General features: G+C 38.2%; 3 protein-coding genes across 6 annotated transcripts; 1 reads left to right on the top strand and 2 right to left on the bottom strand.

The window, feature by feature from the left end:
* Nucleotides 1-241: 241 nt before the first annotated feature.
* Nucleotides 242-712, bottom strand: LOC131155824 (secreted RxLR effector protein 161-like). The gene has a single exon (XM_058109268.1). The coding sequence runs from the start codon at nt 710-712 to the stop codon at nt 242-244; it is 471 nt and encodes a 156-aa protein (XP_057965251.1).
* A 3,109-nt stretch (nt 713-3,821) lies between these two features.
* Nucleotides 3,822-8,685, top strand: LOC131156439 (fructose-bisphosphate aldolase 1, chloroplastic). Its single transcript, XM_058110134.1, has 6 exons — nt 3,822-6,701; nt 7,029-7,298; nt 7,443-7,552; nt 7,682-7,772; nt 7,866-8,135; nt 8,234-8,685. Exons 1-6 carry the CDS (start codon nt 6,531-6,533, stop codon nt 8,510-8,512), a joined length of 1,191 nt encoding a protein of 396 aa, XP_057966117.1. The 5' UTR covers nt 3,822-6,530; the 3' UTR covers nt 8,513-8,685.
* Nucleotides 8,686-10,848: 2,163 nt separating this feature from the next.
* Nucleotides 10,849-17,231, bottom strand: LOC131156437 (B-box zinc finger protein 19-like). Of its 4 annotated transcripts, none has more exons than XM_058110132.1 (6): nt 16,741-17,229; nt 15,611-15,707; nt 15,411-15,526; nt 15,072-15,314; nt 14,828-14,922; nt 10,986-11,039 (listed from the first exon to the last, which is right to left on the bottom strand). In XM_058110132.1, the coding sequence occupies exons 1-5, from the start codon at nt 16,831-16,833 to the stop codon at nt 14,833-14,835; spliced, it is 639 nt and encodes a 212-aa protein (XP_057966115.1). In that variant the 5' UTR covers nt 16,834-17,229; the 3' UTR covers nt 10,986-11,039; nt 14,828-14,832. The 4 variants fall into 4 exon arrangements, with proteins under 4 accessions (XP_057966116.1, XP_057966115.1, XP_057966114.1 ...); XM_058110131.1 differs by lacking the exon at nt 10,986-11,039 and adding an exon at nt 11,259-13,555; XM_058110133.1 differs by lacking the exon at nt 14,828-14,922 and having other exon boundaries at nt 10,849-11,039.
* Between the last annotated feature and the right edge of the window lie 6,541 nt (nt 17,232-23,772).

Here is a 23,772-nt window from a genome sequence, read left to right as displayed (position 1 = left end):
AGTCCTTGTTAGATATAACTTTTGTAAGGATGTCTGCCAATTGATCTTCGGATTTCACAAATGAAAACCTAATTGTTTTTGCTTCAAGATTCTCTTTAATGAAGTGTCGATTTACCTCCACATGTTTAGTACAATCATGTTGAAAAGGATTGTGAGAAATGGCAATTGCAGCTTTATTGTCACACAAGAGATCCATCTCGGAAGTGGGGGCAAACCCGATTTCAGTGAGTAGCTTTCTTAGCTAAAGGAGTTCACAAAGACCTTTAGCCATTCCCCTAAACTCAGCTTCAGCACTTGACAAGGCTACCACTTTTTGTTTCTTGCTTCTCCAGGTTACAATATTTCCTCCAACAAATGTAAAATATCCTGATGTGGACTTTCTGTCAATGATATTACCTGCCCAATCCGCATCCGTATACCTATAAACCATCGGCTGACTATTATGTTTTGAAAACATAAGTCCCTTGCCCGGGGATGACTTCAAGTATCGAAGTATTTGAATCACTGCTTCCATATGACTCTTACTTGGATTATGCATGAGTTGACTTATGACACTTACAACATAGGCAATATCTGGGCGAGTATGGGAGAGATAAATGAGTTTACCAACTAACCATTGGTATCTTCCCTTATCTGTTGGTACTTGGTCTGGGTATTCTCCAAGCTTGTGATTCTGAACCATGGGGGTGTCTGCAGGCCTACACTCCAACATCTCTACTTCGGTTAGCAAATCTAATATGTATTTCCGTTGGGAGAGAAATATGCCTTTCTTAGACCTGGCAACTTCAATTCCCAAGAAATACTTGAGTCCTCCCAGATTTTTTTATCTCAAATTCAGTTTCTAATTTGCTTTTGAAGCAGAGAGATTCATCATCTCCTGTAATAATAATGTCATCTACATAGACTATCAAAGCAGTTACCTTGTTTAACTGATGCTTTAAGAACAAAGTATGGTCAGAGTTACTTTGTTGGAAGTCATATTTCTTCATTGCCAAGCTAAACCTTCCAAACCACGCTCGTGGTGATTGTTTCAGTCTGTACAACGCTCGCTGCAATTTGCATACCACTCCATTCTTTGAAGATGTTGTATAACCAGGAGGAACATCCATATAAACCTCTTCTTGGAGATCACCGTTGAGAAAAGCATTCTTTACATCAAATTGATGCAAAGGCCAATCAAGATTTGCAGCAAGAGATAATAATACCCTAACTGTATTTAGCTTGGCTACAGGTGAGAAAGTCTCCTAATAATTGACACCATATGTCTGCGTATATCCCTTCGCTACTAGTCGTGCTTTGTACTGTTTAATAGATCCATCTGCTTTGTGTTTAATGGAGAACACGCATTTGCACCCCACAGTTTGTTTTCCTTTAGGTAATGGAACAAGAGTCCATGTATCATTTTTTAGTAGTGCCTCCATTTCTTCCTCAATAGCTCGGGTTCATCTTGGATCTACCAATGCCTCATGAACACTGGTAGGAATTTGACATATGGAGAGTTCTTGTGCAAATTTCTTAAGAGGTTCAGAGAGTTCCTTGGTGGATACATAGTCAGCAATAGGATACCTAGACCTTCATTCCTCAATATCTGGAGAGTATCTATTAGGTGGCTTGCCACAATTGTACCTGTGAGGTAAGACATAACCCACAGAAGCATCTATATCATCGGTGTGTAAGGGTGTAATAACATTACGTACCTCAGGAGTATTCTCAGGAGATGATTCGGTTGGCACTTCATAGGGAGGGGATATAGGTTCAATCTCAGATGTTGCATGCTCTGCAGTAGGATATATCTTAGCTTCACAGTTCACAATGCCTAAGTTATCATTCGGCCCATCCTGCCCCTCATGTTCACGTGGCCCCTCATTTGGCGCCAACCAATCAAACTCATTTGGCACCTCATGCTGGAACCAATTCAACTCTTCATTATGTATCTCCTCCTGAAGAGGAGAAGTAGGTGCCGAAGAGGAAAAAAACATATCAGTCTCCAAGAATTGGACATCCATAGTCACATAGAGTCTACGAGTGGTAGGATCATAGCACCGGTACCCTTTTTGATGGATGACATACCCAAAAACAAACATCGACATGCACATGGATCAAGTTTAGTGCGCTGGTTCTTATGGAGATACACATAGACAACACACCCAAAAACGCGAGGAGGAAGCATTAGTGCAGTAGGTAGTGACACATAAGTTGAAAGACATTGGAGTGGTGTCTTAAAGGATAAAACCTTGGAAGGCATTTGGTTAAGAAGATGGACAGCAGTTGAGACGGCATCGGTCAAAAAACGTTTGGGCATATGAGCACCGAGAAGCAAAGCACGAGCAGTCTCAAGAATATGTCTATTCTTTCTCTTGGCAACACCGTTCTGTTGAGGTGTTTGTGAGCATGAAGTTTCGTGAATTAAACAATGTTGAGTAAAGTACGCTTTAAGGTGATTATCGACATATTCACCACCATTATCAGAGCGGAGAACCTTCATGGTGGCACCGTACTGAGTACCAACCATAGCATGGAATGTTTCAAACACACTAAGAACCTCATCTTTGTATTTCATCAAGTAAAGTCATGTCATACGAGTACAATCATCCACAAAAATCACAAACCAACGAAAGCCAGACATATTAGTAACAGGTGAGGGCCCCCATACATCAGAGTGAATTAACGTAAATGGAGTGTCACTTTTATTCATGCTTAAAGGATAAGTAGCGCGATAGCTCTTAGCCAAAATAGAAGTGTCACATTTCAAATCAGGAGTCTGTAAATGCTTAAACAAATAAGGAAAAACATGCTTCAAATAAGGAAAAGATAGGTGTCCTAAGCGTCGATGCCACAACCAAAATAGTGTCTCTTTATCAGCATGCGGATGGTTCATTTGATTGGCCTGGCCGATAGTAATGTCTTCCACATAATATAATCCCTCCCTCTTAGTACCACGTCCAATTATCTCCTTGGTGAGAATATCCTGAATAAGACAGAAATTGGGATAAATAAACACAACACACCCAAGGTCTGCAGTAAGCTGACTTACAGACAACAATTTGTGGAATAAAGACAGAACAAGTAAAGTGTTAGATAAATGCAGGGATGGAGATAAAGTCAAAGAACCAGCGCCAGTGACTGGTGAGATAACACCATTTGCATTGACTATGCTGGTGCGTTGTGGAAGAGAGGTATAAGAGAAGTCCGAGGCAGCAAAAGTCATATGGTCAGTGGCCCCCGAGTCAAGAAGTCATGCACTACAGTCTGCATCTTGGTGGGAGTTAGGGAGAGCAAGACCAGGGATACCTGAGTTCAAATTAGGAGGAGCATCCGTGGACGTTGCAGCTGGTTGTATAAGGGAGGGATGAGGCTCTACAGCAGCAACAACAGCTGTGCCTGAATTTCCATTCGTTCCGGTTCCAGCAGGACGTTTACAAGCTTGAAGGTCATGCCACCAATCAGGGTACCCATGCAATTTGAAACAGGTTTCACGTGTGTGCTTCTGGTTTCCACAATGAGAATATTTTTTTGAATCAGTGGAATTTCGGGGCTTGGAAGATTTACCAGGGGCAGAGGTGCTTAACGTAAGTGATTTGAGGCCAAGACAGCCCCCTAGAGCCCATCGGGGTCATGGGTAGTCATAACCTGCTGTCGAATAGCCTCTCGTCTAACATGTACATACGCTTGTTCGACAGTAGGAAATGGTTTCATCTGCAAAACATCAGCCCGTATTTTATCTAACCGATCGTCAAGACCATCCAAAAACACATAAACACGGTCTTGCTGGATGATCTGATTATAATGTTGAATATCAACAGAGCATTCCATAGGATTTGGCTGCGAAAATCAATTTCACGCCATAAACCCTACAACTCAGTATAATATTTTCCCAGCGAGCCAGCGGCTTGCTTCAGTCGTGTCACACGGCGTCGAAGATCATACACTTGTGATGTATCACTACCATCAAAGAAGGTAGTGGCAATGGAATCCCAAACCACCTTTGCCATAGGAAACCGAATAAAATTGCCAATCAAGGATGAATCCATGGAAGAAATTAACCAACCTTTAACAATGGCGTTATCGGTGCGTCACTTGCGAAAGGAGGGATCAGTGGATAGCGGCTGGGGAAAGTCGCCATTAATGTACCCCAGTTTATCCTTGCCAGAGATATACATCTCAACAACCTGGGACCACAGTGCATAGTTGGAACCATCCAACTTAATGCCGATCGGAGCAGCGAATGTTTCAGTGGTGATGGTCGGGGTCCGAGTGTTGTTTAAAACCTCAGTCATCCTTGTAGTCAATTCAAGGATAGAATCAGAGAGATTGGACGTATCGCCAAAAGAGTTCAGATCATCAGAATGGAGGTATGGTTAGGATGCAATACAGGAAGCCAGAACTCGTTTGGCTCTGATACCATGTAAAAAATCTGTCTTTTATATTCTACTCCTTCATCTCTTTTTTTTTTTTTTTTTTTTTTCAGTCGTCTGCCCTTTCTTATATACAAAAAACTTAACTTTGCTATACAATTTTCATCTCCTAGACTCAAGCTAACCACCCTTGATTTATGGGATGTTACAAATTTTAAATGCCTCAAATATCTTTTGGTTGTTTACAATGACAACTCATGCCAACAAAAGTTTGATGAGAAAGTTATAGTTAAGATTCAAGAAGTTGAAATAGAGGTCTGGTTTTAAAGTTGGTAAGAAAGAGAAACCCTGCGAAAGAAAAGTGGAAAAATAAACTGTTTGGTGTTATATTAATGCATGACAAGGTAAATTGCCCCCCAGTGACCCTGCCAATACCATCTTCATTTATTCTCAAAATTTGGGAAACATGAAGGTTGTTTGGCAGTGAAAAATAAATATTTAAAAATATTATTATTTATATGGAGATTTTGACAAACATATTTTCATCATTTTTTAAATTTTTCGCAAAATGTTTGAAGCTATAAAACAATGGGGCATTTTCATTTGAAATTAAAAATGAAAACCAAAGATTATATTCTATAATTAAACCGAACCTAAAGTTGTTTTATACCTATTGAACTAAACTATAGTCCCTTTATTTAGGGGTTATTTGGTATCACTGTCAAAAATTATAGAAACCAAAATGAGAAATGAAAGCCAAATATTAAAAATAGAAACTACAAATCAGAACCCAACAACCTATTTTGTTAATATTTATAATATTAAATTAAATTAAAATTTAATTAAAAATGCTCATTTTCGTCTTTAAATCAAAGAATATTACAAAAATAATAAAATTATAAAATAATACACATTAAAAAAAATACTATCATAAAAATTAAAATTATTTTAATTATTTTACTTAATTGTTATGCTCTAAAAATTTTTTCTTTATAATAAAAAATTTATTGGAGATGACAATTGAAAAATGGAAAAAGCTATTTTGTAGTTGACTTTATTATTATTTTTTGTAACTTATGTATATTTCTATTTCAATAATATTTAAACTCATATGATTATTTTATTTTAATTTTAAAGTATATAAAATAAATGATTTAATTTAAAAAAATTATCTCTAGATATTAAAATTTCTAGAAGCAAGTTATCAAAATAATTAAAAATCAAAAAATTTAGTTCGTAATTTTTTTCACAAACAGCAAAAAATAAACAATATAAACAAATGACGTTTTTGTAATATCTTTTTTTACATTATATAAAAGTATAAACAAAAATAACAACAAAACCAAACAGAATCTCAGATTTTTAATTCATAAATAAAAATTATTATTGTTTGTGTGCGCGCCTACATGGATATAGTTGTTTTGTTCAACAAATAAAATCCCACTTCACCAAGCTAAATAATTCATTGTGATTATTTTGTTTGAACCAAAAATCATAGAAGGTTAGATGTGGAACCACCAAACCAGTGGCTTAGGTGAACCAGCCAGTGGCTCCTCACTTGTACCAATCAACATAGGGAAAATCTTAACCACCCATTGCAGCCTTCCTGGGAAATTGGACCCACTTGATGATATCACGTAAGCCGCTGAGTACACGTGGCGCAACCGTCACGGTCAATCACATCACGTAACAGCTGACCTGGCAGGCTGCCCACCGTCAAAATGAAGTTCTCATCAGATCATTTGAGCAAACCATGGCCATTAATCAGCCAGCTGATCACAGCCTCATGTATGGTGACTCTGAGACATTTGTCTGATACATTGGGGGAAAAGCAGAAAAAAAAAAATCATGGTTTTCAAATTTTTCTCCCAATATCTTTTATTTTCTCTTTTTATTTTGATTTTTTCGAGGTGGGCAGAAATCACTGAGTTTGAGCCACGTGTGCAAGCTGCCAAGTTGGCGAGTTATCATCCACGTGGTGACCCGCGATTGGTCGACGCATGACAGCCTCAAATGAGACATCTCTGGTGACACACTGCACACTTATAAGTATAGATGGGGGTGTTAGCATTTGTGGCAAAGAGAACGAGATAAGGCTATAGAGCCTCAGCTGCCAGTCCAGTCCATAAGAGAGTGTTTGAGGTCTCAAGGCTCTCAGCAGTGCATAGCACCACAATGGCCTCAGCCTCTCTGCTCAAGTCATCTCCTGTTCTGGACAAGTCTGAGTGGGTGAAAGGGCAGAGCCTTCGCCAGTCGCCGGTGTCCAACCTCCGCTGTCAGCCCTCCTCCCCCTCCACCCTCACCATCCGGGCCGGTTCCTACGCCGATGAGCTTGTCAAGACTGCGGTATGTTTTGCACCTTCTTTTAGTTGTAGTGTACGAGTTTCACAGCATTGGAATCACTATGACCAAATTTACTTACAAAAAAAACAAGCCCCAAACTTTCACAGATGCATCTGTATCACCACCTGCCCATGCAGTCCAATTATTAGTCATTGCCAGAACTACTTCATGGGCATATGCTTTCAAAATTCAAACTAGTCATGTTTTCCTACTGGGGTCTTTGTTCTAATGATGAATTTGGTAGAAAACCATGTTCTGTCACAGCATCATTAACCAGGTGTGACAAATACATGTGTTACTGATTGTGTACTGGGGATTGGGTATGTGTAGAAAACCATAGCATCTCCCGGGCGCGGTATTTTGGCGATGGATGAGTCTAATGCTACTTGTGGGAAGCGTCTGGCATCGATTGGGCTTGAGAACACAGAGGCCAACCGCCAAGCATACCGCACTCTCCTAGTGTCAGCTCCTGGCCTCGGCAACTTCATTTCCGGTGCTATCCTCTTTGAGGAGACTCTCTACCAGTCCACCACTGATGGCAAGAAAATGGTGGATGTGCTCGTCCAGCAGAATATCGTCCCTGGCATCAAAGTTGACAAGGTAAACCTATATTAAGCCACTGCAGATGAAGCAAGTCACTACGCAAATATGTGCATGCCTATGTATGTGCTTGTTGTGCTTAGATGTGCAACAGAACAAATTATAACAAGTCTAGTTTGATTCATAATTTGATATCAACAACAGGGTCTGGTGCCCCTCGTCGGTTCGAATGATGAGTCCTGGTGCCAAGGTCTCGATGGCCTTGCTTCCCGCTCGGCGGCTTACTACCAGCAGGGAGCTCGTTTCGCCAAATGGTATAACATAAAATTGTGATCGGAGTTTGACCATTTTTAGCAGAACCTCACCTTATTCTTCACATAACAATCACATACAAGGCGTTTCGATTTTAACTTATGCTCCTTTTTTGTGGGGGGATTGATCAGGCGTACCGTTGTAAGCATTCCCAATGGCCCATCTGCCCTGGCAGTGAAGGAAGCAGCCTGGGGCCTTGCCCGCTATGCCGCCATTTCTCAAGTAAAGAGCCTAACTGATGAAAGACCTATACATGTGTTACGACTCTTATCCATCTAGAACTGATATGCAAAAAATTGAATCCTGATCCTGCAGGACAATGGGTTGGCCCCAATTGTGGAGCCAGAGATCTTGCTTGATGGAGAACACAGCATCGACAGGACTTTTGAGGTGGCCCAGAAGGTTTGGGCAGAGGTTTTCTTCTACCTTGCAGAGAACAATGTTATGTTTGAAGGAATCCTGCTCAAACCCAGCATGGTCACTCCTGGAGCAGAGTGCAAGGAGAAAGCCACACCTGAACAGGTTGCTCAATACACTCTCAAGCTCCTTCACAAGAGAATCCCCCCGGCCGTCCCCGGAATCATGGCAAGTTGAAAGTCTAAATTCCCTCCACTTCCCAAGATTTTTTTCTCACATGTTCTTATGATGAGCTAAAAATTCTGAACTGTTCTTGGATTCTGCAGTTTTTGTCTGGTGGGCAGTCTGAAGTTGAAGCCACCCTGAACCTCAATGCAATGAACCAAGGGCCCAACCCATGGCACGTGTCGTTCTCATACGCCAGAGCCCTTCAGAACACCTGCTTGAAGAAGTGGGGAGGACGGCCGGAGAACGTGAAGGCGGCTCAGGAAACCCTCCTTGTCCGGGCCAAGGCCAACTCTCTTGCTCAGCTCGGAAAGTACACAGGCGAGGGAGAGTCTGAGGAGGCAAAGAAAGGAATGTTCGTCAAGGGGTACACGTACTGAGCGGTTGCGCCAAATCTATATAGATGATGAAGATGACGATGATGATGATTGGGGCAAGGAGGACAAATCTCTCAATTTGTTATATATGGTTTTAGCCATGGAGACTATTTTTGTTCATCACCTGTACTTTGAGCCTCTTAATAATTAAACATCTTGCTGCCGAGACTAGTTAATATGTGTGTACTTATGCATTGATCGTACACTAAAATCCCTGAAACTTTCACTTAGAAAGCCAGCTATTTGCTCGGAATTCAAATGAATCTATTTAATTTCATCTGTATATTGATATTCAATGGTAATTCTAAGATTTTCTAAGAAAAAACAGCAAAAAAAAGGGCATACTGCAACGACACAATTGAAACCAAGCACAAATGCAGGGAGGGAGACATTGATGGCACCAGAAGTGTAATCAGAAAAGCTTTTCTGAAGTAAAAGCGTTTCATTTCAAAACTTTTAGTATACAAAAGTACAAAGCAAAACCAAAGAGAGAAGTTGAGAAAATGAGGAAGGGAGGAGAAAAGGGGATCTGAAAGACGTCTCGGAAGTATCTACATCCACCCAAACATACAAGAATAATCTCCTTAATCTTCTCACTCTGCAATGCCTGATTGTTGAACACCCTTCTATTTCTTTCCTTCCATAGTTCCCAAAACTAATAAAGTTTAGGAGGTGTCGCCCTCTTTTTCCAAAAAAAAAAGTTCCCAAAAAAGTACTGCTGGGATCATACTCCATACAAGCTTTGGATGCGAAAGAAGGCTTTGACCGAACCAGGCACAACCCATATATCCGAAAAGAATGGGCAATTCAGGAGGCGGTAATTTATGTTCTCCTCATCTTTGATGCATAATCATACAAGCTATAACTTCGGCTTCAAAGTGTGTTCATAATCATACATGAATGATCTATTACAAGTCTATAAGCAAACCTTGTGAGCTGAGAATCCACTGAACTATATCCTCCCCTCTTATCAAATTTTACTTCAAGCTAACTTTCCAGTTAAAGCACTAAGTTTCATCAGACCCTTTTCGATTTCTGTAATTAAAAAAAAAGTATGACATAGTACTGCATCTTTTTCATCATTGGCGATTATCTCAGACACTGCTTTTCGTTTGTTCCATTCCACTACTAATCCATTTTATTCCAGCGTACCAAACAAGCCATTAAGCACCCAGGTAGGTTGGAAAGGGAGCTCTTATTCAAAGTAAGGTGGCCCTGCTTTTGAAAGATTGCCAGAAACTTGCATGATGACTAGGCTAAAATGAAAGCTATTAGTCAGAACCAGAAGTTACCAAACCTTTGAAACTCCCATTTCAAGACTTTTGGGTAAGTCCATTACTCTGGATTCTCTCTCTCACATTAAAAATTATTAGAGTTCATGGATTCACCTTGGTTCACATAGTTGCACAATGCAACTCATAAGATCATAAGTTACACCCCCTTCAAGGGCTTAGCCATAAACATGACAGTGTGGGTGTGAAAGAAGCATAAAATGGACTTATAAGCAATCACCAGAAGATGCATAAATAACTTGAGCTAAAACATCTTTGCTCAGTGAACAATGGGATTAGATACTCCAGAAGCCCTGGCCGTAAACAGTGAATACTGGACTTTCTGCATATCGAGCCGAGCAGTGCTGTAAGTCGCGCACATTCACGAGAATGAGCCGCTCACTTGTCACACAAGGTCATTTTTGGTGTACATGGTAAATTAGTGATAAAAATCATGATTTAACATGCCCCAAATTTTTTATTTTAAAATTTTAAATTATATTAGGATGAATATTGACTCTTAATATTATTAGTGTAGAGAATCACATGAAAAATGATTTTTTTTTTCTATTTTATGTTTTTCCTCAAACAAAATTATTGATGTGGACACAGCCACAACTGGTTATTTATCCAGGTTGCAAGATCTTGTACTGTTTGGTCGAGTCTTAGGTGATAATATGGAGTAAAATTTCTCGAGGAGATTTTTTGCAACCATGAAACATGCGAGAACATTGCAAGATCTAACCTCGTGGATTAAATTAAAAAGAATATTGAATTCCATGCAATATCCTTAATAAGTAGCATAAGTGGCGATACTAATCAACAAGCAGCCTGTTTATATTTTGAAAAATAATATTGCAAGTCTTCAGCTAGCCCAAGGGACTACTTCTCTCCAGGCAAAGGTTTTTAAAGAACCTCTGTTCGTTCAGACAACAATTTTCATCTCCTAGATTGGATTTGCAAATGCCAACTCTTGTAGCTTGTGTTTTGGATCAGCCTCAATAAAAATAAGGAAAACAAACATTTGATAGGAGCAAGGAGTAGAGTCCAGAAGTGAAGATTCAGACAGCCAAAGAACAACGTTAACCTTACCACTAACCAATAGATTTTGAGTTGATATACATTTGCAAACACATGGAAAAAAAGGTTCTCTACATCTACTCGACTTTTCTTTGAGGACCCAAATAGATAAACTGAACTTCACAAAGTTCTTTGATTCAGTCAGCAGCTGGTGCGATTGAAGATTTGTCTGAGAACATCTGCATCCACAGAGTGAAAGAAAAGGCAAAAATTCAGATTATTCACAAACAGTTGAGACACCTTGCTTATATGGACAGAAAGATTTGATCATACTTCATAAATATACATCTTGATTGTCCATTTAAACTATATATATATATATATATATATATATATAAATGCAACAACAACAACAGTAACAACACAACAAGAAGAAGATTGCCCCATAAAGAGGACCATTTGAAATAAGAGCTCCTGCTTAACTCAAGTAGGTCAAATAAACAAATCACCCAACATTACAGTTCTGGCTTTTAGAATGAAACTTAACAATCTCTACAAGTAATTTGCAGCCAAACTGCTCTCCACTGGCTCAAAATGTTCACTTAAATCTAGAAAGCAGCAATGAAAGTTGGAAAAAAAAAAAAAAAAAGAGTAAACGAACAAGAACATATTTGTTTAAGTAATCAACATCATAGAGTTGCAACCACAAGAATGTAACATTCTAATACACACATCACAATCCTGTCAATCCCACATCAGGCGTGTTATCTTGGTCATATTAGGATGGCTAGGCTCCAACCATACGAGGTACCTTTTATGAGGCCAAACTGCATCTCTGTAAAAGTAGACAATAGATAACTAGAATTAGGCCGAGACTGTTACATTCAGTATTAGAGCCACCCTGGGAGTATTATCACGTGGGTGAATCCTTGTGGACCATTTTGACGAGGGCATCAAAGAATGAATGGGGGACCTGTCACAACCTCACGTCGAGCGTGTACAAAGGAGATATTGGCCATAAGGCGCCCATTTTATGGAACAAAACCACGAGACCCAAGCCAAAAAGGACATCATCGCCCCAGAGTTGGGCTGAGGCTATTACACAGACATTGAAATAATACAAATATTCAAATAGAATTTCCTTCCCTTTATCTGCATCCTCCACTGCACATGCACAATTCTCACCTTTTAACCCTTTTCCAGTTCTCAGCCACAAGAAACTGCCAACACCTCAACACATTATTTTCTTGGTTCCAATGATGATGCAATCACCATAAAGCACAAGAACCCCATTTTCCAAGAAAGCAACCTCTCTATAAAAATAGAGAAGCGATAAATCACAGCATACTTCCAACATTTGAGTTCAAACCTAGCCAACTCATCCTTTTTTCCTTCATGTCATAGTATGACATGATTTTAGTGGGACCTGAAGAAATGTGGATGCTGAGAAGAATACAATCCAGGACCACTGAGGGGACGCATTTGATGAGTAATGATCCCGAGATTAATAGAAAAATGCCGATGCCGATCCTTAGTCTAGCTGGAATTAGATTACTAGTATCTACTATATTGTAATATAGTATAATATAATTATATACAGTAATTATATGCATATACAAATATATAATATAAATTATGCAAATGTATATGTGTGTGAGTGTGTGTGTGTGTGTGTTTTAAAAGACGAGAATGCAAGGCAACACGTTTCACCTCCAATGAGGCAATGGTAAGCCTCAATGCGCTTAGTTGTAAGCCTATTACGATTCATTTTCTTATTAAACAAGATTTGTACGCCAATTTAAGTTTCCAAACTTAAGCTTCAAGAGAAACCATGTTAAGTGATAATAGTTATTCAAGCTTTCAAAGAACATCATTAAATAAAAATATCTATAATATAAATATGGAAGTGATGAAACATACAATATATATGTATTATATTTTAGATATATAGATAGATAGATAGATAGAAGTGTAAGATACAATGATTTGAAATGAAAGATGGTAAAGCTTATTTTAATGCCTTTACCAGTAAATCATCTTGCTAAAGCAAAAAAAAACACATTAGAATTGACCGTTCAATAGTTGGCAGTCTTTCGAGGCATATGGCTAATAAAAAAGGTAATACAGAATGGGGCATATGCCTCATTTACAAAGGTGCTCGCCTTTTGGGAATTAGGTATTCCTAACAAATATTTAGTGCACACTTTTGCATTACATGGCGAGTGACCTTGGATCCTTGTGGCATACTAAAGAGCTAATTATTGATGCCTAGTGATATTTGATAACTGAAATATAGAGAACATCAAATTCAGTGTCATCAAAATTTAATCACCCTGGGATAAATCTTACCAATGATCTAACATTACAGTGGTGATTCCATAGGCTCACCCAGTGAGCCATAAAGGTTGTTAAAACCTGCCTAGTCAAAACATTACTTCAATCAGCATGTTGAAACAATTAGCTACTGAGATCCCTCCTCTAACCATCAACCAAACTAACATAACCAAACATATTTTCTTGTATTTTGATTTCCATCTATAAATTCAGTCCCACTAATGGATTCCAAATCTTTGGAGACAAAACAACTAGCAAGCCAGGTCTATGTCCATGTCCATCAAACTCATTTCAGTTACCATGGTTCCCAATTAAAAATGTCTTTCTTCAAAAAATGCAGGGCCTTCGTGCAAATGTTCATAGAACCACGACAGTGACATTCTCATTCATCAGTCATTGAAAGAACCATTAAAAACACCACCTATCAAGAGAAAAACAAATAGAAAATGTCACTCCCAATCATAAATATTTTCTCCTTGATGAAAAGGATGCAGGATCATCATCAAAATGTTCATAGAACCGCAACTGTGGCATTCTCATTCACCAGAGTCTCATAACCATTAAAAACTAGCACTAAGATTATCACAAGAAAAACAAATAGAAAAGGAAAACAAAAAAAAAAAAAACGATGCTATCTTAATTAAACAGCAATAATTACTGCAACAACAATAACAACCACAAACCAAGCCTTAAGTCCCACCAAGAGGGACTGGCTACATGAATTTTTTTCCCCAATTCATATGATCATATTCATGGGCAATTTCCTCCTAAAAACAGCAATAACTACTATACATTTAAAAAACTCCCAATCTGCGTGGAAATGTAGATATTTGCACGCAGATAAGATAGTAACGAACTAAAACTTGCAATGTTCCAACTTCTCTCTGTCAACTGAACTTTGGTCCACAGCCCCCTTCATTGACATGATTCACTGTCACAACCAAGCCAGCATGGGAAATTACCAGCTTTCTAGAACCCCAAAGAAATATATCAGCAACAACAGTATTCCTCTCACCCACTTAATCATCAAGATTTATATACCAAATGGAGCCTGCCAGCTTGCATGATTCTCAATCTCCATATACATCCACAGAATATGCATTACAAGAATTACACACATTCAAACACATCTCTGCTTCTCCCACATACATAAAGAGGAATAGTTGTATTCCTCGAGTCTTGGGATATTATTTCAACAATATGGATATCATCATACAAAATTTGAGTATAGTGACAATAGTCCATCCATAGAACCATAATTTTAAAGCACCAATGCAATACAATTAAATAATTGAATTTAAGGAGGCATTATAGCATAGAGAAAAGTATGAGTTACAAATCTCTTCAACTAATTGAGAAGCCACCAAGATGCAGTTTCTATTAGGTCATTCAAATCTGACTACACAAAATCCAAGTGTTGCATAAATTTTAATTTCAACTTAGAAGAACATTCTATGCATTCTCCAGATATTAAAGAGCAACAAAATCTTAAAATATTATGCATTGCAGTATGCGTGATGAATGTTGTTTAACAACTTATCTGAAATAAACAGCTTTCACAATAACAAATTACTCCTTAAAAATACCAAGGGCACATTGTTGAATCAGAAATGGGTAAAAGTGTTATGTTTGAACCCAAAACAATGGAAATTTTAAAAATTCATAAATGTGAGTGTGAGCATGCATGCAATACCTTGCTCATTTTTCTTGCTCTCGTTTGAAAGACCCAACAGGAACTAAACTTGCTGATTCATGATTAGTGCCACTTAGAACATCCATTCCTTGTTTCTTTGATATCAAAGCAGACACAAAATTTTGTCAAGTACACAACAGTAAAAGTTTAAAAATGTAAAAAAAAATAAAAATAAAAATAAATCCATAGGAAAATAAAAAACACAACAATGGACAAAAAAAATTGACATCTGAAAAACAAACACCTGATTATTTGATGTTTGCCCATGTACCCGCTGTGGCCTTGCATTAAGATCAATCATCTTATTGTCCATCTTGGTTTCACCATCAGCATTAGCATCTAGCACTGGAACAGGAGTGACCCCATGATTTGGCATGCTCTCTCTTAGCATATGCTTATGAGGCTGACATTGTTCCCTTCTCATTTGACCTGGACTGATGGACTGCAAACCTACCTCCTCTAAACGGCTAGGTTTATCCCCGGGAAACTACCAAATAACATGCAAGATGGTGTAATTCTGGGAGGCCTCCAAAATAACAGATAAATAACCTGAACCAATACTCTGTGGCACAGAATTACAAACCTCAACTCTCTGTCTTAATAGGAGATATCTTCCATGGGTTCTTTTACCACCAACATGGACAATCATATCACATTGCAGGCAAAGGGAACTTCCATCTATCTCACAGTAAAAGAAAGCTACATATATATTTCCCGGAAACATTAGATACCAATTCCTTGTGCAAAAGTATAAAAGGCAGGAGTAAACAAAAAATTACACACCAGGAGCATTTTCACAAATATCACACCGGGGGACATCAGAGGGTGCAGCCAACCCAACCCGTACATGCCGGCTAGCAAGCTTGTTACACATATGTACCTACCAAACAAAATGGCACAAAAAACAACATGAAGCAACGATGCCATAAGAGTCTCAGCAGAACCATGTGGTGCAGAAGAATAAGTAGACATAGTCAAGTCAGGATCAAATTTTGGTAAAAGAGGAAATATTTAATGCAATCAATGCTTGTACAAACAATTCGGCACCATTTTATTGTCAATTTGATAGTAAAATAACAATTAGTTTGCAATATTGTACTTACAGCATGAGATTCTGGTGACATAACAGAGCTCTCAATTAAACATTTAAGTGCTATCATCAATTAAATTTTTAATTTTTATCATGCTTTTCTAGAACACCCTCCATACCAGTTTAAGAAGGCATATCCTGAAATTAAATTGACTAATATCACCTCTTGAGTCTTGACCCTTTAGATTACACATGCTGAGATCCTAATAATATGAACTTATGAAGCAATGGCATTGAAAATTTCAGCTTCAGGACATTATTCACATAATTTCACATGATGGCTTAAATACCAGCTGTGCTTTTTCACACAATGACACAAAACAGAAAGGCACATGTTCTACGAGAGCACAAAAAGAAGGGCTTAGCCTTGTCTAAGAATATAGTTGTAGATTAGAAGGAATGTTAATAGAAGGGTTCCCATTTTAACGGAGTGAAGAATACAAATCATTAAGGGACGCCCAAAAGAAATGCCTTTATCTGTGTGTGCGACCGTTCCAAGGTTCGAAACATCATTTCGTCTGAGGAAGTTCGGAAATAAATAAATAAATATTTTAACTTTCAGCACTAGTTAACAGCAAAAACCCAGTACTTTAGGAATCTTCCGGTTTCTAATCTCTACTAAATTTGTAGTGCCGTGATAAATTTAGATCCATTTCCATAGTTCCTGGTTACTTCAAAAGACTAAATCTTAGTTAAAAATGTCAACTAAATCGACCAAAGACACAAATTCATATTAAATCCCAGAATATCGATCACCATCATCAAAACCAGCATGCGCAGATCGAAATAGAGGAAAACAGATGTTAATACACAGGATCGGTACCTTTTCGTCGCAGGCACGGCAAAGCGCGGCCTCGTCTGCGGCGCAGAAAAGGATGGCGGCGGCGCTCTCGCAGACGTCGCAAATCGTTCGCATGCTTCCTACCTCTTTACCATCATCTCCCCTTTCTCCGCTTCGACGCCATCATTCACCAACAAGCGAGATTGGGAGAGAGAGAGCGAGACGGATCGATTGCTTGATTGATCAACCGAAAGCAATCGAAAACAAAACCAGCCGATCAATCGACGAGAGAGGAAATTTGAAGCCGTGTGTTATAAGCGGCTAAGAAGGTGAACGGTGAAGAGAGAGGACTGGTCATCGCGTGGTAAGAGGAAGCATCGTCGCAGGCGTAGCTGAGGTGGGGTTATTTCGGTAATTCCGCTGTTACAAGTGTCGGTATGAGGAGGCGAGTACAGCATTGGGGGGCGTGGGGAGTCCTTGATCGTCGACGCTCCTGGGCGGTTAGCGTAGAGGTAGTCTATCCAGAACGACGTCTCCTTCTGTTCCCCCTTAATATTGGTGGGTAGTTCTGAGACAGGTGGCAGCTTAGCTTTTGTTTTCCGTATTTCTCTTTTGAGTTTTTGTTTTTTGTCTCCACATCAACCACCAAGAGAAGAGAGTTATGATAAAATAAAAATTAAAAATTAAAATGCTGTCGGATAAACAATAAAAATTAATTTAATTAATTAATTAATTAATATTCAGTATTGAAATCAAAGTAAAATTAAAAATAAATTATAAAAAGTATGAATTTGATTCAAATTTGAGTGAATTTAAATAAGCTTTAATGTAATTTCTATTTATTTGTATGCAATGAAAGTGAAAAAACAAAAAGTTGGGAAGGTGGTGGAGCAAAAACCCAAGAAAGGGAAAGGTCGAGGTGGGCCCATGAGAGAATCCAGAAAAGACGGCCCATGAAAAAAGTAAAAGGGGCTTGTACCACACTATAATAATAAAATAAAAATAAAGTTGGGGGAGGGGGAGGGGGCGTGGGCCGTGTGGCACACTCGTCATTTTGTAGCCACAAACCTCATAGGCGGTGCGCAGTGAAAGCACTCCCCCCCTTCATTCTCGATTCTCACCCACCAATTCCATATCTCCGCTGGACCCCGGCCCCACCTCCTTCTATATTTATATATATGGGAAATACTTTCTTTAAATATTCATGTGACATGCGAGCTTATGTAACAATAAGCGACGAGGTGGAACGAGCACCACAAGCCCTAAAATCAAAAAAATTGCAAATGTTACCCAATCATGTCGTGTTAGAGAGAGAAGCTCTCCCCCTCTCTCTAAGAGGGACGCAGGGCTTGGACTGAATTTGCTCGTCGAGTTCTTGATTTGTTCGGCCATGGGGAGAAATTCAACCTCCAAGGGTATTTCAGTAACCACCTGCTATTTAACTGGGGTTTTTTTTTTTATATCATGACATTTAACATGCTCTGATATCATACTGGATTAAACCCAATCATCAACCTAAGTAGTGAGAAGTATAAATCAAATGAACATAACCATATGTAATCATATACAATATCAAAGTGCTAAAGTGTTTTTCAAAATATATCTATGTCTGTTTTCTAAAATACCCTCAACTGGCTGGGGCTATACAAAAATATTCCCAAAAATACTCACACTACTGTCAGGGAAGTATCGAGACCCCTCTATCTGCGAGTCTGATCTATTCGCCTACTTGGATCACCTAAAAAATGTTAAAGTAATTGGGATGAGTCAACGCTCAGTAAGACGAAATATGCTATCGCTAGTGTGTGGCAGATGAGTTACAATACTGTGAAAATCTATTACTATATAGTCATGTATCACTGAATCTGTAAAGTACAATACCAGTAATATAATCTTCATCTTTTACCCGTTGCTTAACATTTCTATGCTTTAGATTTCTACTCAAAATACTGCTAATATATATATACATATATTTTCTATTTCTGTAAACCTGTATAAACATAGTAATAACTATAACCTTCCTTGTGGATAATTGTGTGTCATGATTTAACCCCTCATGACAGGGTTGTGCGGCCCATAGGCGAGATTTACCCTGGCTGGCCAATCAGGAATAAATTACTATACTTCATAGTCTGATCAGCCCTCCTCAACCCATATCTTATGGCGAGTCTGTTCATTCGTGGGCTCTATGCTATCGACCTTTATACCACGTATTATCTGAATAGGTGGTTGCACTCTATAAACTGTATGTAGCTACGGTACCGTGCTCTGTAAACTGTATGGTCCAACAGCGTCTGATACTATATAATACATCTCTATATATACAACTATTTGTTTTACAATTATTCTGTAATAATTGTATAAACCATGACGTTGTAGAAAACTGCATCTATATCAACTGTGTTTCTGTAATTAACTGTAAACCTGTATGTCATGGTACTGTAAAACTGTATAATCATGGTATTTCTGTAATTGCTGTAAAATATATTTACCGTCTGTATATTCTATAAAACACATCTCTGAAAAATACTGTAAAACATGTTTTTGTACTATATCTATATTCTCAAGCCACGCAGTAATTCTAAAACATATTAATCATATTTGATAAATTATCTAAATCTCTACTGTAAACAATACTCTAGTAGAACATTTATAAATTTATATTGAAAACATATTCAAATAACCTAGCATAGCATATTTCTCTTACCTGTTTCCTGCTAAAAATCCCCTACTATAACGAGTCCAACACCCGCAGAGTTTTCCACTCAACACCCTGAAAACTATAAATCTCATAACAAAACATCAATATTTATTGGCTTACATCATTTCCTACAATTGTCATAAGGCCAAAAACTGAATAAAAGACCTTACCCTGGATTTGGGATGAATTCCAACTTCGTTTCACCAACAATCCGCTCCGGCAGACTTGAAGAAAACTCTACCAGGAACGTCGTGGTGGCCTCAGATCGTCGATCCGACGACTGACGGGGCCAAAATCGAAGAGAGAAGAGGGAGAGGCCGTAGAAGAGAGAAAGGAGAGGGTTTGCGGTTGATTTTCTACGATTAAAATGATTTTAAGGCTATTTATACTGCGGGCTTCGTCGACGAGTCACGTCATCTCGTCGACGAGTCCTTAAGTAATTTCATCGACGAACCTTACCCTTCGTCAACAAAATTCAGAGTCGCCCAAATTCTTCTCTCGGTATTTTCTCGTCGACGAAGCTCGCCCTCGTCGACGAGGTCCTATTGTACCCTTGTCGACGAATCCCCTGTATTCGTCAACAAGGCTCTGATAAATTTATTGGGGTATTTTCCCCAAAGTGCGATGTCGTCGACGAACGTTGTCAACTGCCTCCTTCTATTACTGATTCCATTTTCCTCCCTCTTTATTATTAAAATATTATTATTCTTTGGGTCACTACAATTTTAGCATTTTATTTGAATAAGGAACGAAATTATGCCCTTGATTTCATTGCAAATAATGGAGGAAATCGATCACTTTAGGCAAGAAAGAATATTCAACAGATGCGAAAGGAGGTTGACAGACTCACTGCAGCCGCCAACCGATTTTCACCATTGAATGAAAATGAAGCTTCTTCCAAAGATTCAAAAGATGGTGAAAGAACCAATGAGATTATAAACCCAGTTAACAATTCTCAAATTGGTTCAAATGTTAAGGAAATTACAAATCTAAAATTGTAGAAGGCTACGAGGCTCGAAGACGCTCCATCTAGTAGTAGATCAAAATTTGAAAATTTAAATCTAAAGTTGCGGAAGGATACGAGAGTGATTGAATCTGCTTCCTGTAGCAGATCGAAGGAGGAGGAGGTAGATTCTAGGCTTTGTAGTGAAGAATTTACCTCTGAATATGAAACTGGGACAGATGGAGAACACGAACAAAACCCAAGGGAATCTTCCTCTGTAGATCTGGACGGAAATGACGAAGAACAAATGTTTGGAACATTTGGTTGAACCGTACACTGTCCTTCTGGTGTTCATGCACCAGGTGCTCAACGCAATGACACAAAAGAATCTAGAAGGAAGACAACTACTCCCTAGAGTAATAAGAATATTGGCGCAGCTGTTTGGGCGCCTGTTGTTCGACCAAATGCAACAAAGGGAGCAGATGTTTGTCAACCATTGACCTCTACAGGTGTGAATGTCTCGTGTTGACTCTATGAGTCCAATCCTATTTTGATAATGACAAATCACTTGGTATTTGATCTGTGCATTGAGATTATGAACAGGAATAATATTTAGCATACACGAAAGGATAGAAAGTCATGGAAACCATGAAGACTAAGGTATATATATCTTGGCAAAATCCATTGAACCAAAAGAGTTGAAGAATGAAGATGCAAGCGGCAAGTTCAAGATCATCATGGGAATGGGTATTTAGAACTGAATGTATTTACATATTTCATATGATTTAATTTGAGGCTCAAATTATACCCTAGACTAACTTTAGGACAAATGCATGTCATGAACATCTTTAGGAGATATTTATGGACTTAAAGATTTTTTAAAACCCCGAAAAAAATTTTATAAAAGAGCAAAGAAAGGGAGCAAAAATAGATTTTTGAAAATAAAAAGGAAAATCCAAAAAATGCACTATTTAGAAGACCAAACTCCATGTTCATTCATCTGAAGTATTAACTTCAAAAGACCGAAGTTAAGCTCAGTCATCTGAAGAATTATTAGAGAAACACAGAAACATGCAGAAGCACGCCAGAAGACTGAACCCTGACTTCAGTCATATGAACCCGTAACTTCAGAAGACTGAACCCCAACTTCAGTCCCCTGATGTCACGACCTGCTATTTAACTAGGTTTTTTTTTTTATATATGTTATGAAATTTATAATGCTCTGATACCAAACTGAATTAAACACAATCATCAACCTAAGCAGCAAGAAGCAGAGATCAGATATGTAACGCCAAAAAAAATTAAAATTAAAAAAAAATAAATTAAAAAAAATTTAAAAAATTAATTAATTAAGTAAGTAAGTATTAACTAATTGAATTAATTAAATGAATAATCTAATAAGATATATGTATACATATACATAGAGATATATAAGGTTAAAAGAATATGTGTATATATATATAATATAACAAAGTAAGTTATGAAATATATCTATATATAAGCTATTAGAGATTGGATATCTCCTGCGCCTCTCAGACTCCCAGTTCTCTGCGTTCACTTTCAGCGTCTGTCACATCTCCATCTCTCCTCGTCTTCTCTCTCCCACTCTCTTTCATCTTGTCTTTGTTTCTCGGTCGATTAAAAATCCGAAAATACCGTTGGCCTTTGCTCGCCGCCACCAACATTTCTACTGGAGCGGATCTATCGTGGGAGCGGCGTAGGCATATCTCCTGGGGTAAGGTCAAATCTCAAACTTACCTCAATTTCTCTTAAACTATAAGCCCCATTAACGAACGGAAATTGTAAGGAAATTCGTGAGGAGATTCTCTACAATCTAGGCAGAGCGGGTTTTCGAATTGGAGTTCCGGGGTACCAATCCTAAATCGGGGGTAAGTTTAATAATTTAGGCTTTTATTAGGCTATTTAGGGTATTTGGAACCTAGGGAAATTTTAGGAAAAGTTGTTCTAGGAATTGTGACGAATAATATAGTGAATTTTGAATTTCAAGGCTCAGGGATTTTTTAACGCTTGGGGTGTAGGCCGGGGTTTTAGCAGGCTTTTTCAGGAATCAAGTAAGAGGATTAAGTTAAGACAGTAATTTTATGAAAATTGAATCAATTTAATTGTTATGTTTGTATAAATATATTTATTTATTTATTTGGAAATTTAAAAGCTATTTTGAAAACCAACCGTTCAAAATAGAATTTACAAACTTAGGATATATGATATGGTATTTTTAAATAAAATGAACGGTAGAAAGTTTGTTTGTTTATATGGATATGTTAAAATGTGGAAAAATCGTGTAGTAGATGATTTAATTGGTAAGATTATTGTATATCTGGATTTTGGATTTTGAAATACTGGAATTGTTGTGAAAAATACTAGAAATGCTTATGAAAATACTGGAACTATTTATGAAATGCAGGTGTTTGAATTAACGGCCAATGGTCGGGTATTATTTGATTGGCCAAGGGCCACGATTATTATTTAATAGCCGAGGGCCGAGTTTTAATTGATGACTATATGCTGGATTGTATTTTGTGGCCGAAGGCCAGGTTTCTAGAATAACAGGAAATATATATGAATTAACGTTTTAAATGGTGATTTCTATTATCTAAATTGCATGATATCCTTTAGGAACCTTGGGGACCAATGTATTGTGAGCACGGTACCATTGTTAGATATTATTTATGTGGCCGTGTGCGCCCACACTTGTGCTGAGAGGTGTAGGGTGGCCTTATCCGATTTGCCTACGTGAGGTGAATGCACCCTTGGGTGAGGGCAATCGGACCAACAATTGGAGATGCGTGTACCCGCGGAGTATGTTAGCGGAGAGTATAGATGACTACTGTCTGGGTGGATCCCCTAGGACATTAGTCCAGCCTTCGGGCCACACAACCCGTACCATAGGGATGTAAATGGCGTGTTTGTCACAGGGAGTGTCTTATATGCATATCTGTTAATTTATGTGAATATGGTTAATTAATAAGATAACTTCGAGGGCTTACTGAGAAGGTGAGTACCCTAGTAGCAGTAATGGTACTAGAGCAGAGGGAAGCTACTTGTATGGGCGGGTAATCTTCCCTATCCTCGGCTAATTGTGTGTGTGAGTGTAAAATAAGAATGTTTTCATCAATGTGTTTATCTTCTTAGTAAACTGGTTATTTTCTGTACACTAAATGCATATTGGCCACATACTGACATTAACTTAGTCTTTCCCTTACTGAACTGTGTCTCACCCCTACTTTACAAACTGTCTTTTTCAGGGAATCCTATAGATCGGGTTTAGCAGGCTAGAGGAACCAGGCTAGTGGTGTGAATTTTATGTAGGTAGTGTGTAGATAGAGATTTTATTTTTGTTTAGTTTTATGGGATGTAATTATGTAAAAATAGATATATTTATGTATAAAGATAATTAGAACTCTGGTAA

Source organism: Malania oleifera, chromosome 5 (genome assembly GCF_029873635.1).
Source record: "Malania oleifera isolate guangnan ecotype guangnan chromosome 5, ASM2987363v1, whole genome shotgun sequence".
NCBI lineage: Eukaryota > Viridiplantae > Streptophyta > Magnoliopsida > Santalales > Ximeniaceae > Malania > Malania oleifera.
The sequence above is the reverse complement of the archived record's forward strand: the minus strand, read 5'-3'. Positions and strand labels throughout refer to the sequence as shown.

Coding starts and splice junctions, on each gene's coding strand:
- LOC131155824 (XM_058109268.1), bottom strand. CDS start 712: ATGTTGGAGTGTAGGCCTGCAGACACCCCCATGGTTCAGAATCACAAG.
- LOC131156439 (XM_058110134.1), top strand. CDS start 6,531: ATGGCCTCAGCCTCTCTGCTCAAGTCATCTCCTGTTCTGGACAAGTCT. Junction 6,702..7,028: donor ATGAGCTTGTCAAGACTGCG/GTATGTTTTGCA, acceptor GGGTATGTGTAG/AAAACCATAGCATCTCCCGG. Junction 8,136..8,233: donor CGGCCGTCCCCGGAATCATG/GCAAGTTGAAAG, acceptor TGGATTCTGCAG/TTTTTGTCTGGTGGGCAGTC.
- LOC131156437 (XM_058110130.1), bottom strand. CDS start 16,833: ATGCGAACGATTTGCGACGTCTGCGAGAGCGCCGCCGCCATCCTTTTC. Junction 15,708..16,740: donor GCCGTGCCTGCGACGAAAAG/GTACCGATCCTG, acceptor TTTGTTTGGTAG/GTACATATGTGTAACAAGCT. Junction 15,527..15,610: donor TATTTGTGAAAATGCTCCTG/GTGTGTAATTTT, acceptor ATATATATGTAG/CTTTCTTTTACTGTGAGATA.